The 13,357-nt window shown below is 47.0% G+C and overlaps 1 protein-coding gene across 1 annotated transcript in view; it reads left to right on the forward strand.

Moving 5' to 3' along the window:
• The window catches only part of Sec11a (SEC11 homolog A, signal peptidase complex subunit), a 35,100-nt gene extending 31,087 nt beyond the window's left edge, over positions 1 to 4,013 (forward strand). Inside the window, exons 5-6 of the mRNA XM_050153981.1 lie at positions 3,167 to 3,224; positions 3,509 to 4,013. Coding sequence (XP_050009938.1) covers positions 3,167 to 3,224; positions 3,509 to 3,559 — 109 coding nt within the window. The 3' untranslated portion in view covers positions 3,560 to 4,013. The remainder of the gene's footprint in view (positions 1 to 3,166; positions 3,225 to 3,508) is intronic.
• The last annotated feature ends 9,344 nt before the right edge of the window (positions 4,014 to 13,357 follow it).

Raw genomic sequence — 13,357 nt, forward strand, 5'->3', positions numbered from 1 at the left:
TTGTGTAGCATTTTTTCCTTATTGTTTGCTCTTTAAGCTGATATGTTAATTTTCTTTTAGTGTTTTAGTTTTTTAGAGGTTTATTTATTTATTATGTATACAGTGTTCTGCCTGCATGTGTGCCTGCTGCAGGCCAGAAGAAGGCACCAGATCTCATTACAGATGGCTGTGAGCCACCACGTGGTTGCTGGGAATTAAACTTAGGACTTCTTAAAGAGCCTGTCTGTGCTCTTAGCCTCTGAGCCATATCTCCAGCTCCCTTCTTTTATTTTTTTAAATAGATTTTTAAATGTGGTTGGTATGTCCATACCAAATGTGTGTTTGGTGCCAGAGGAGGTCAGAAGAGGAACCATAGTTACAGACAGTTGTCAGCAACCATGAAAGTGCTGGGAATCAGACCTGGTCCTCTGGATGAGCCTATGCTCTTAAGTCCTGAGCCATCTTTCTAGCCTTTACTTTCTCTTTAAATACCGGTTGGTAATGCTGTCTCTTTAGCAGTCCTTTTGAAGTCAGTGTCCACTCTGTGCTCTGACTGTATACATATATTGAAGTACATTGAGAGGTATTCCATAAAAGTGTTCAAGTCTTAAATGTAAACAAAAAATAAAATCCACATGCAGGTACAGCCAGCGCAGCCTCAGACTCCCACAGAGCTGAGGTTACTGGCATGGTGCCACAGCTGCCTGAACAGCACTCTTGGTCATGTGAACCGTAGACCGTGCTCTGCCGTCCCGATAATAACTTGACATGAGCTGGGGCTGGAGGTGGTGTGTGAGTGGCATCTGTTTACACGTCTCCAGTCCCATCCTGCTTACTAGCAGCTCTGTGTTAACATCTGAGTGGGGTGGGGGGAAGGAAGTACTGCAGATTTCGATTTAAAACAACTCATGAAGTCCTTCCCAGACTTAGCAGTGTTTTGTAGGTGTCTCTTCAGCTCTTGGGGAACTCACATGTTGACATGGGTCCTCTGCTTGTCACCATGTCCCTGTGTCATGCACCGTATGTCACCCTAAACACTTGAGTGTGCTAGAGCATCATTTGAAGACCCAGCAAGTCTGGGACCATGCAAGAGCGTATGTGGTGATGCTGTGTGCTTGACGCCAGGTTTCATGTAGCCCAGGCTGGCCTTAAGCTCTCTGCTGTATGGGCTTTCCACCTCTCAGACACTGGGATTACAGGTGAGCACGAGCATCCCTGCCTTCAGGGCTTCCTGTGTGCTAGGCCCTGCTCAGCTGCAGCCCAAAGTGATTCTAACAAGGAAGGTCCAGCTGTTAAAAACAGTATATGGAAAAGGAGTCGGGGAAGGGGGGCAGGCAGGGAGGAGAACGGTAGAGAACAGGATAAGATAGGAAGTGAGGAGAGTCTGAACAGGAAGTGAAGGACACTATAAAGACAGTGTTGAGGTTTGCCTGTGACCTTGATGGTGGAGGTGTTGAGTGAGAGAGAGGTGATTTCTGTTTCTGTGGCCTTTGGCATGGCGGGAAGGTTCACTTTACAAAGTGAGAGTGGACTGTGGTGAAGCGCTCAGAGTCCACTCTTCTCTGTGATAAATGCTGGTTTGCCACACACAGTGTGTCCAGTCTACTCTGGACCTGTCAGGGGAGGAGAAAATGGAAGAAGTTGAATGTTTCTAAATAGAAACACCATCTTTTCTCTCACATCAGTGATACCGGGTCATTTTCTTGTTCTGTCCTGAATTATTATCGTCATCATCATCATTATTATTATTGAGTTGTTTTATTTTGTTTTTAAGATAGAGTGTCGCTAGGTAGCCCTGATTAACTTGAAACTTAATATGTAGATCAGGCTATTCTTGAACTTGAGATCCACCTGACTCTGCCTCCCAAGAGCTGGGATTAAATACATGTACACTATGCCTAGCCCCTGCTTTGTATTCTTACAATGTTAAATTGCCTTGCATAGAGAGAAAATTCTGGAGAAAATGAAATTTTTCAAGAAAATGAAAAGAAAAAACTCAGATATTCAAACATTTCATCAGGCAGTATTGGCCCAAAGACTTGGTTCAGCAATAGTGAGTGTCTGGGCTTGATCTCCAGCATGGTGAAACTGCACGTGTGCATATGAGCGTGCGTGTCCTTGTGCGAACTTGTACATGTTTACTGTAAGGGTTGAATGTACAAGGCAGTATGGCTCTATGTTTGCCTTGCGGTTGCGGGGGATCAATATTGCTGCTCTCATAGAGTCTGAAGGGGAGGCAGGTACCATATAATAGGGATACAACAAATTAGGTAAAATTGTGAGGAAAAACCTCAATGGCACTGTAGCAAGTGCTAAATTGTCTTCACCAGGTGGTTTTGTCTAGTTTGAGGGGATGAAGAAAAAGAAGGCTAGTGAAGACACGGGGCTGGGGAGATGGCTCAGATCCCCAGAGCTTGGTCACCCGTCTATGATTCCATTTGGGAAAGAAATGAAAGAACAGGTCTAGAGGTGGCTATAGAAACAGGCTTGTGGGTGATCGAGACCAGAGAGGAAGCGTTTCAAGAGCAAGTTTGTAGTCATCAAAATAAAATGCTGCAGAGGTGCACAGGAAGACGGAGGCTAAGAGCAGTCTGTTGTGTGTGCCGACAGACATGGCTCCGTAGACGTTTCAGAGCTAGACAGAGTGGCACATGGCCTCGTCCTAGCATTTTAGGAGACTCAGGCAGGTGGAAGTAAGCTCAAGTCCAGCCTGGGCTACATTTCAAGATCCTGTCTGAAAAATACAATCAGGATTGAGAGGGCAAAACCAGACTGCAGTTACACAGGCCGGGGTGAAGCCCTGAACTCCTAAAAAGACTCCTCTGTGCGCTGACTGCTCTGCTTGAAATACCCTGTCGGGCTCTGCCTTATCTCTCCATCGTGACTGACAGCTCCCCAAAGGCTCGGAGGCCACACCCAGCCCCTAGTCATTAGAGATACCAACTGTGCCACACACAAACCATACAGCTTGGATGCGTGATCATGTTTCCTCATCTATAAAATGGTAATAATCCTAACTTCCTGTAACAGGCTGATGGAAGGAGCAAATATAATATATGCAAGTGGACTTTGTACTGAAAATTAGCACTCTGTGGAGGGTGCTGGTAATTAGTAGCCAGTACAGGTCAGCAGCTGCTTTGTTAGGATATTTTTATGTGATGATAAGTTGTTTGTTTGTTTGTTCTAGATTTGTTCCTTATATTGGAATTGTGACAATCCTCATGAATGACTATCCTAAATTTAAGGTGAGCTTGCCCTACCATGTGTGTGATTTGAAATGCAGTGCTCTTGGGTCTCGGGTACAGCTCAGCAGCACGTACTGAGCATGGGGGAGGAGGCCCCAAATTCAGTTCCCTCCCCCACAGTAGCTTTCCTTTAATGTTGGAAACTGTTAAAAGGATTACAGTTAAAGCATGCAGGCATGATCATATAGTTGAGTCATTGCCTCTGGTCACAGAAGAGTTAATTAACACTGGAGACTTAAGAGCTGTTGGAGTGCCTCTGACCGTGCTCCTGTTTCATTTTCTAGTATGCAGTACTGTTTCTGCTGGGTTTATTTGTGCTGGTCCATCGTGAGTAAGAAGTCGGCCACGCTGTTCCTGGAAGATGCTGTGCTTTTTGTTACTGGATGTTTGGAGTAGATCCTGGTCTGTGATTGGCGGATATTCGGAGGACACACATGTTGGCGCTTCTTGGTAGCACTGGTTTGCATTAGTTTCTGTTTCCACACCTGAGGATGTGTGGGCGGGTGCATGTGCACCGTGGAGTGCACTCGAGGGGACTTTCAATCACAGGATTTCACTCTTCACACTTTTGTACACCAGTGAATTTTTATATTAAAGGTTGAGCCAAAGCCCCCAGTGTTTGTATTCTGAAGCCAAGCTTCACTTCAAAGTGCCTACAGAGTTCTGTGGATGAAAACACAGCTCTGCGCGAGCTCACAGTCGTCCTTCCTTGGAGCAGGAGGGCACATACTGAGGTGGTCAGAAGTCTTCACTTTTCAAAATTTTAAATAAAAGACTTTGCACATTGAACCCCTTTCCCGGAATTGTGTTTGTTGGGAAAGCTTCTGAACTGTGCCTTCCTTGGCCGGTTATTAGAGCCCATTGTGTTTACACAGGCTTGGATGTGGCTGAGCATGGAGATTACATGCTTGTTATCCCAGAACCTGGACTATCTCAGCACCAGAAACTGGAAGATCAACTCTAGGTTATCCTCAATTCCATTGTGAGTTCAAGGCAACCCGGGCTGTTGAGATCTGTCTCAAGGAGCTAGAAAGGAGACAAGGCTCTCGTATGAACTGTCCTTCAGCTAAGGTTGGCCAAATACTAGCAAATGAGCTTTTGTTTAGGTTTGTTTTTGTTTCTGTGAAGCCAGTGTAGCCATTGACGTTCATAGGAAATCTCTTAGTTACACAATTGATTCTTCACTGGGGTGTGACTCAGAGGTGTACAGTCCCAGGTGCTGTGATTGAGAGCTTCACCTGACTGTGGAAACACCTGACCCTTGTCCCCTGGAGGCCCTGGCGGCACAGGAGACCAGCATTGTACCCGCTGCAGTTCTGATTTCCTAAACCCATTCTTTTAAGTGACTGGCTCTGCATTCTCTCTATGCAGGCTTAAGGAGATAGTTTGAAGTTGTGACTAAAACCCAACTGTGTTTTCTTTTCATTTTGAAGCCACCCGGGAAACAGAATGTAGGGTAAGCCAATATGCACTAGTCCCAAATCTTCTAATTCTGTCTGTCTTGTTTAATGTGGAATCTCAGAGCAAGCAAGTTTTCGGTTGGGCACGTGGTCAGACTCTGTTTACTCAGCTGAGGTGACAGCCTGTGCTGTATTGCTAATGGAGTAGACAGGCTTCCAGAGCCTTCCCCATGGAGAACGCTGCCATCCGAAACCCATTAACTAGGCCTACTCTTCAGACTTTGCATATGGATGCTTAATGCTTAACTCTTAACAGATAGCTTTTTCAACCTGCGGGGCTTCCATTTCCTCATGATCCCTGAGGGTCATCTCTGAGCATGAGCTCCAGCTGCCTCTCCAGCCTGGCAGAATATCACTTAATTTCTTCCTTGCTCGCTCATAGTCTGTGGTCCTCCTGCTCAGTGCCCTGCCTCCTTTGCCTCCTTTACAGATGCTCTTGTTATTAACAGAGACTAAATTTCTCTTTAAAAGTGGCCAGACCATTTAAAAAACATTTGAATCACTCTATTAGCCAATTTTTAAGATAGAACATAAGACTTAAAACTAAGAGTTTTAGCCAGGCGGTGGTGGCGCACGCCTTTAAAATCCCAGCACTAGGGAGGCAGAGGCAGGCGGATCTCTGTGAGTTCGAGGCCAGACTGGTCTACAAGAGCTAGTTCCAGGACAAGCACCAAAGCTACAGAGAAACCCTGTCTCAAAAAAAAAAAAAAAAAAAAAAAAAACTAAGAGGTTTTTTTTTTTTGGGGGGGTGGGGGGTAGAGAAAAAGGGCTCAGCAGTTAGGAGCACTGGCTGCTCTTACAGAGGACCTGGTTGTGTTCTCAGCTTTCTCATGGCTGCTCACAACCACTATATCTCCGGCTCCAGGGAAATCTGATGCCCTCTTCTGGCCTCTGTGGACACTGCAGGCATATGATATTCATCCTTATATTCAGACAAAATACACAAAAAAACAAAGGTTGGAAAGATGGTTCATTGGTTAAGAGCACACACTGCTCCTGTAGAGGACATGAGTTCAGTTCCTAGCACCCACATGAGGCAGCTCACAGCCACCTGTAAGTCTAGTTTCAGGGGCTCCAGTACTGCCTTCTGTCTTCCACAAGCATCCACATACATACATACATATATAAATACATCTTCCAAAAAATAACTCTTTAAAACTAAAAATATGTACATGTATTTTGAGCCCTTTGTAAATATAAGAAATTAAAAAATTCTTTAAAAGGGGGTTGATACAGTCTGCTCATTGGGGTAATGAGTACTTGCTGCTTTTGTAGAGGACCTGGGTTTTTAGCACCCACGTGGCACCTACAACTTCTTATAACTTCAACTCCAGAGGATCCCACACCTTCTGGCCTCCTTGGCTACCTGCACTCATGTGCATATACACAAGTAAAAAAAAAATCTTTAAAAAAAGAAACTAAGAAATGAGCCAGGCATGTCTGCACACACCAAATCACACAAGAGGCTGAGGCAGGAGGACCATTTGAGCCCATGATTGGAAACCATCTGGGCATCATAGTGAGCTCCCACTCACCAAAGCAAATACAAGAGACTTCACTAATAACTGCTAATTGAGTGGAACTTCTCAGTTCTTTGGCATTTGGCAGGATTAAGGGGAACCCTGGAAGGAATTGGAGAAGGGGTGAGAGCCAGTAAAACTTTAAGTTGGAATTTGATACTAGGATGATCTTTAGGCCCTCACAACGGCCGCTAATCAACCTTGCGTCGTTTCCTCAGCTCCAGCCCTACAACCCTGACTTGACCGGTCCATCTCTGAACCCAAGCTCCTTAGGGAGTCCATCAAACTGCTCAGCCAATTCTGGCATGTTCAGGGAGGAGCTAGGTGTTGTATTTTCCTGTGCATCTCATTGGCAAGCCCCATATCTCCGTGTCGTGATTCACGTGCATTACCATTTACCGCTTCCTGTTGCTTGAGCACCAGTCGTGGTGTCCATGCCTGTTCCCGTCCTCTGCCTTGTGATCCCCTGCCTCACTGACCCAGTCTGTGCGCACAGTGGCTACTGACTTTGGTGTGCCTATTGTTTTCAGCCTACCTCTGTCCTTGCTGCATGCGAGGCTCGGGCTCTGAATGCAGCTGAGACTGAGGGAGCCTCCCCATGCCATCCTCCCTGGCGTTTTCACTACACTGCCTCCTTCTCTCATCTGTGCGTGTCTGAGTCTCTCCATCTTTAGACATAATTGTCCCTCTGGGCAGCTTCACAGGGCTCTGGATTTGGGGTATAGCCTCAGGATGCCTGACGGGCTGTGAGCTCGTCTGGTGCAGGGGCCTCATTTTATAGACCCTGTCTTCTGCTTCCCCAGTAGCATGAAGCAGCGTGTATTAAATGTTGAGTATAATCATGCTCTGGAAGCAGAGCATAGGATCTTAGATCAGGGTTGTTGTTGAGCAGAGCGCATGAATCATTAAGTGGTTTGTACTTTCCTGTTATTTACTAAGTACATTCTCTCTTGGCCTTGCCAAATTTGAATCTGAAAACTTCCTCTCGCCATGGTTCCATTTAAGCAGCATGTACCCTTTCCAGATTATTTTTTTTAAATGTTAATTCTGCTTTCTTGTTTCTTTATGCCTGTAGACTCTTCCTGTGTCCTCTTTATTGGTGGCACTGTTGGCATTTGTCACTTTACCTGGGGAGTCATAGGCTTCTGAGAGCCTTGGCTTTCTTGATGGCTTGTGTACTTTCCTAGGGAGTTACACAGAGGCTGTCTAGCACAGTGCTTTGGTACTTGCTTCAGTGTTTTATTAAGTCCAACTAGCTGCTCATAATGTGGCGGGGGTGGGGTGGGGCCGACATTAATCCAGAATCTGCAGTCACCCTCCTTACGACAGTGCTGGCACTGTTGAGCTTGAGATGATGATCCAGCGCACTAGCTGGTGACATGACTCCCTCCCTGAGTCTCGGCTTCCACCTGTGCCTTCATCACTGTTCTCTGTCGCTAGAACACCGGTGGCTGTGAGGAGCTAAATAGCAGATATGACCCCTTTCCACAGAGTAAATTTGGATACAGAAAGAACATTGTTTAATCCAGGAATGAGATTGAGACTGAAAAGAGCAGGGCTTACTGTTGGGACCATTTGGAGTCCTGGCCTTCAGCTGCTCTTCCCTGCTAGAGATCTTTACTTTCCTTCTGATTTGAGTTACTGAAAGCTGTGTCAAAGTTGTTTACCAGCTCTGCTTCACCAGCACGTGTTGCCTTGGCCTTGAGGATCAGAGGATAAGGTTTTCACTTGTTGGCCCACCTGACTGTGTTGGGTATATAAACCTCCATGGTGCTATTGAATAAAGGGCTTCTTATCAGTGACTAGAGGTCTCTGTCTGTCTCTGTGTGTTTCAACCTCCAGCCCCTTGCCCGAAGCTCGCGAACTGTACGGTAGCACATAGAGCGCAGACAGGCGGTGTGCACTGAGGCTTACCACACATTGCGAAGACACTCCTTCCAGGAGTCATTGTAAGCCCTCCCTAGACGCCAGTCTGTGTCCACATAGGACTTGCCAGGGAGACATGCCACCTTCGCTTCTGCTGGTTACCATGTGGGGTACAGCTGAGAATTCTTTCACTATTCAGCAGATGCTTGTTAACCTCTGCGGTGCCAGATTTTCAGCTAGGTCCTGGCTACAGAGCAAGCAAGGCCCTTTTGGAACTGACCTTAGTGGGCAGGACATGTACTGACCCACTTCCCACATAGGATCCTACAGCCATCCCAGGAAGGCGCCGGGAGTGCCCAGTGCTTCCTGCTCAGACCGCCAGTGCCCTGTCCATGTCCCGCTCTACACTGTCGCCGTGCCGCTGGCTTTCTCTGTGTTCCTCTCCCCACTAGAGTGAGAGTTGATTCCTTTAGACACTGAGACAGGTCTAAAGGTTTGGGTTTCCTGGGTGTCCCCAGTGCCTGTTACAGTACTGTGCTTCTTTTTAAATTTATGTACTTGCTTTGTTGTGTACAGGTAAATCTAGTACTGTGTTATAAATAGAAGCCACAGAAGTTAGAGCTGTAGTAATTGATGGAGAGGAGACAGATAAAACCAGATGTGAAATCGGTTGCCTTACATAAAACCTAAGGTAGCGAAAGATTCTGTTGTCTGCTGGAGGGACTTCGTATCTTTCAACTCCTGGTTTCATAGTCCGTAGTGCAGAGCAGGAAGCCGCCCTTGCTGTGCTGGACGGATTGGACATGAAGGGAAGGAAAGGTTACAGTAGTTCCCAGGACTGAGACCCTCGGGCTGCCCTGTGTGTCACATAGCATCCCTGTCCTGAGGCTGCTTCCAGATGTTTCTCAGTGTAGCTAGAATCGTCCTGGCACAGGGGAGGTGGAGGCAGCTGTGTCAGGAATTAAAGGCCCAGCCTTAGCTACTCGAGACCCAGTCTCAAAACACAAACCAGAAAAGCCACCTCATCTTCCTATGATAGCCTTCTGTAAGCTTCTAACACCCACAGCCTCTTTAGAACTAGAAATCTGGTATCGTGGTTATTCTGACTCCCCTGGCTCTCAGTCTCTTATTCTCCTCAGTCAACAATATTTTAGCTTGCTGCCTTGATTTTCCTTAAGCTTGTATGATAAAAACAGCGCCCTTTTCTTATCGACAGGTAAAGCTCGCTATTGAATCTGACTTTCAAGCCGTCTGTCCTGTCTGAGACGTGTCTGGCATGCTTCTACCCACTCTCAATTTAGAGCCACTTCCCTAGGACCGTCACTTTAATTTCCCATCTATTTGGATTGGTAAACCAGGCCCCAGCGTTAATATAGGAGTCTAGCTAGACAAATTTATATTCGGAACTCAATGTCAGACAAGTAAATAAATTAGCTGGCACCCAGTTTTGATCAGAGCTTTTAGACAGACAACTTACTTAAGCCCCAAACAGAATGCTGGAGAGTTCTTTGTTGGAGAAGGAAGGCCGCTTGTTGTTCCTGTGGCCGGTTAGCTTAGACCTGAAATAATCACACAGAAACTGTATTTAAATCGCTGCTTGGTCCATTAGCTCTAGCTTCTTATTGGCTAACTCTTACATATTAATTTAACCCATTTCTATTAATCTGTGTATTGTCACGTGGCTGTGGCTTACTGGTAAAATTCCAACCGGCATCTGTCTCCAGCAGCTCCATGGCTTCTCTCTGACTCCACCCTTCTTTCTCCCAGCATCCAGCCTAGCTTTCCCTGCCTAGTTCTGTTCTTCCTTGCCACAGGCTCAAAGCAGTTCTTTTATTCATTAACCAATAACACACAGAAAGAAGGACCTCACACACCAGTTCTTTTCTCAGAACTGCTCATGAATCGAGGTGTAGAGCCAAGTGTGGTGGCCACACTTTTAATCCCAGCACCTGGGAGGCAGAGGCAGGCAGACCTCTTAAAAAAAAAGGGGGGGGGGGGCTGGAGAGATAGCTCGGCGGTTAAGAGCATTGCCTGCTCTTCCAAAGGTCCTGAGTTCAATTCCCAGCAACCACATGGTGGCTCACAACCATCTGGAATGAGGTCTGGTGCCCTCTTCTGGCCTGCAGACATTACATGTAGACAGAATATTGTATACATAATAAATAAATAAATATTAAAAAAAAAAAAAGAATTGATGTAGGTGCGCTGGCATTTTGCTTTGGGAACCAAAGTAGTGTCCCGGGCATGTTGCAGGGCCATCCTCTGGTGCGTGCACACCCTGATTTCCTAGGATCATAACAGGTGCTCGGCTAAAAGTGCTTTACAGTTTATAGCAATCCTTCCTTCCCTGTTTTCTTCCGCATAAGCCATCTTTAATGAATGTCGTGCATGAGGTTCTTCTCCCCCTGCATCTTCTCAGTCGTTCCTCTCTTGTGTTTGCCCTCCTCCCTTCCTACTGGACGGGACCGAGCTTGCCCTTCCAGGATCTTTTCTGCGGCCTTGTCCAGCGTTAGCCTGATGATGACCACCCTGCTGGGGTGGACGCCCATGTGGACAGCTGTGCCATTAGCCTTTTCTCTCTGCACCTTTTCAGTGCAGGTGACCAGACAACCTCGCCACTCCGCTGTCTCTATAGTGTCTCACATAGCCTGAGCGTCATCATCTTTTCAAATGTGCAGAGATCAAAGGGGCATTACACTTGTGTGTCAGCTCATCGGAAAGAGGGGACAACCTCATCTTCCTAAACCGAGAGAGCACACTGAAACGCTGCTTGCTTGCTTCAGTCAGAAGTCACCAAGGGACTGAGCTTCATTTTGGCGGCAGCCGTTCCAGCAATGACTGCAAAGGGAAGAGCTGTTGTTTCCTATTTAACAAGCCTCAGAGTAAGCTGTTTACCGAGGAGAGAGGCAGAGGTCAGTTTGCACAGCGGAGGTCTGTGTCACTGTTATTACCCTGGGTGTGTGTCCTGTCCTACCTTTGGAAGTCGAATGGGCTATTGCAGCAAACCTCCATTTGCAAAGCCCCTCCTCGGGGTGGCTCAGATTATCAGGTCTCTTAGAAATATAAGATTCTCTACCAGAGGGGGCTGGAGCGATGGCTCAGTGGTTAAGAGCATTGCCTGCTCTTCCAGAGGTTCTGAGTTCAATTCCCAGTACCCACATGGTGGCTCACAACCATCTTTAATGAGATGTGATGCCCTCTTCTGGCCAGCAGACATACACACAGACAGAATATTGTATACATAATAAATAAATAAATATTTAAAAAAAAACACTTGGATTTAAAAAAAAAAAAAGAAAAAGAAAAAGATTCTCTACCACGTTCCTAAGTCTCTAAACCTCCTTAGATAGTGAGTGATGTTGGCACACACCCCAGTGCTAGAGAGGTTGAAGCAAGAGCAGTTTGAACTCAAGACCAGCCTTTGGCTCCGCAGTGAATTTAACCTTTTTAAAGGCCTCTTTGGGGTTGAGCATATCACTTTGGTTATGTAACTGTCCCCCTAAATGCATGGACATTGTATGCAGTAGTTAAGAATGCTGCCTGGGCTCTCACTGTAGGGCTTTATAGCATCCCTGGCTCTCCTCTGCTCAGCTCAGGAGCGGCTTCCTGGCTTCCTCTTCTAAGCCGTGAACCGAGTATGTGTTAGTTACCCGGAGCTGGTCTTCTGTATAAGTGAACTTGTGAGATCAGAATACGGCCTTAGGGTCAGCCATAGGAGAGCAATGAGACTAGAGAGGTAGTGCCCACTGGCTCTGTTTCCTGAGAACTCAAAACTCAGTTGGCACTGAAGTGATGCATGGGAAAACAGGGGTGTGTGCTAGGGAGAACTGTGGCTGTTCTCACAGCTTTGGGAGCACGAGGCAGTGCCCCAAAAGAGCCATGACCGACCTGAAGCCTGGCTCTGGTGAAATGTCCGCACGAGTAACAACCTCTGGGGTGACCCTTGCCAGTAACATAAGGGACAGGCTTGTCGAGTAACTTCCTTCAAGCGGTTAAGGAAAGCAGCGCTCACTCAACAGTTTCCCTTAGTTTCTGCATTCACAGACTGAAGAGAGGCTGGGAGTGTGCTGGATGCAGGAGAGAGGGAGGGGTTGCAGAGGGAATGATGCGTGCAGGAAGGTGAGGAGAGCTATATCTGAACACCGTGGCTAAGCTGTGAAGGAACAGCGAGGTGTAAATGTCAGGCTCGGGGTGAGAAACAACAAGACTGCAAGGAAAAGCCGGGGCCAGAAGGGGACTGTCGCTGTCCCCTGTGCCACACTCCAGAACCTTCCAAGCAGATTTCCAACACTCGTATAAAAAGTTAGGGTTGTTGGCCAAAACCTGAAATCCCAGTGCTGGGGAGGTCCCAGTGCTGGGACAAGAGGCTTACTGGCCAACCAGTCTTAGTAAGCACCAGCTTCAGCAGGAGACCCTACCTCAGAAACTAAGGTGGGGCCTGGGGAGGTGACTCGGCAGGAAAAGCATTTGCTGCAGCAAGCATGACTTCAGTCCAGATTCTTAGAACCCACATGAAAAACTGTATGTACTATCACATACATATAATCAATGTTCCTGTGGAGGGATGGGAGAATAATCCAGAAGCTCACAGTCTTCTGAACTGGATGACTTGGCAAAGCAGCGGAAACAAGACAGTCCTGCCTCAAACAAGATGGAAGGTAAGAATTGACCCCTGAAGGTTATCCTCTGGCCTCCACATGTGTGTGTGGGGGGGGTGTGCACACATGCACACTACACAAAGGCAGAGCACAGCTGAGGAAAATGCCTAATGTGTTAACCTTTGATACCCACTGGAACATCACAGATCCCCTTCTGTGATGGACAGCCAGGTCTTGCTCTGCCAGCTATCTGTGTAGGAGCTAGGACAGCAAACCAAGTATGGTGGCTTACACCTGTAATCCCGGCACTTGGGAAGCTGAGGCAGGGGGACTACTATAAATTCAACTCAGCCTGGTCTATATAGTGAGTTCCAGGCCAGCCAGAGCTACACAGCAAGACCTTGTCTCAAAAGGATCATGCTAGCAAGTGCCATTATTGCTAGGAGGTTCTGTCATGCCCCACGAGCGTTCCAGGAAAGGCTCCAAGACTTCACACCCCATCCATCAGTCATGCCTTGACCTAGTTTCCAATGAGAAGATGAACTCTTGGTAGCGGGGAGGTGGTGTCCCCTCCTGGCCCTCCCACAGTGCTCCAGATGTTGGTGTGCAGTGAACAGTTCAACAGTACAGGGGTTGGAGCACATATCTGCCCCGCTCACTAAGTGAGGACAATGATGACTGGAGATCCT

The sequence above is a fragment of the Alexandromys fortis genome, unplaced genomic scaffold (genome assembly GCF_014885135.2).
Source record: "Alexandromys fortis isolate MF-2015 unplaced genomic scaffold, M_Fortis_MF-2015_v1.1 scaffold_86, whole genome shotgun sequence".
In the NCBI taxonomy this organism is placed as follows: Eukaryota; Metazoa; Chordata; class Mammalia; order Rodentia; family Cricetidae; genus Alexandromys; species Alexandromys fortis.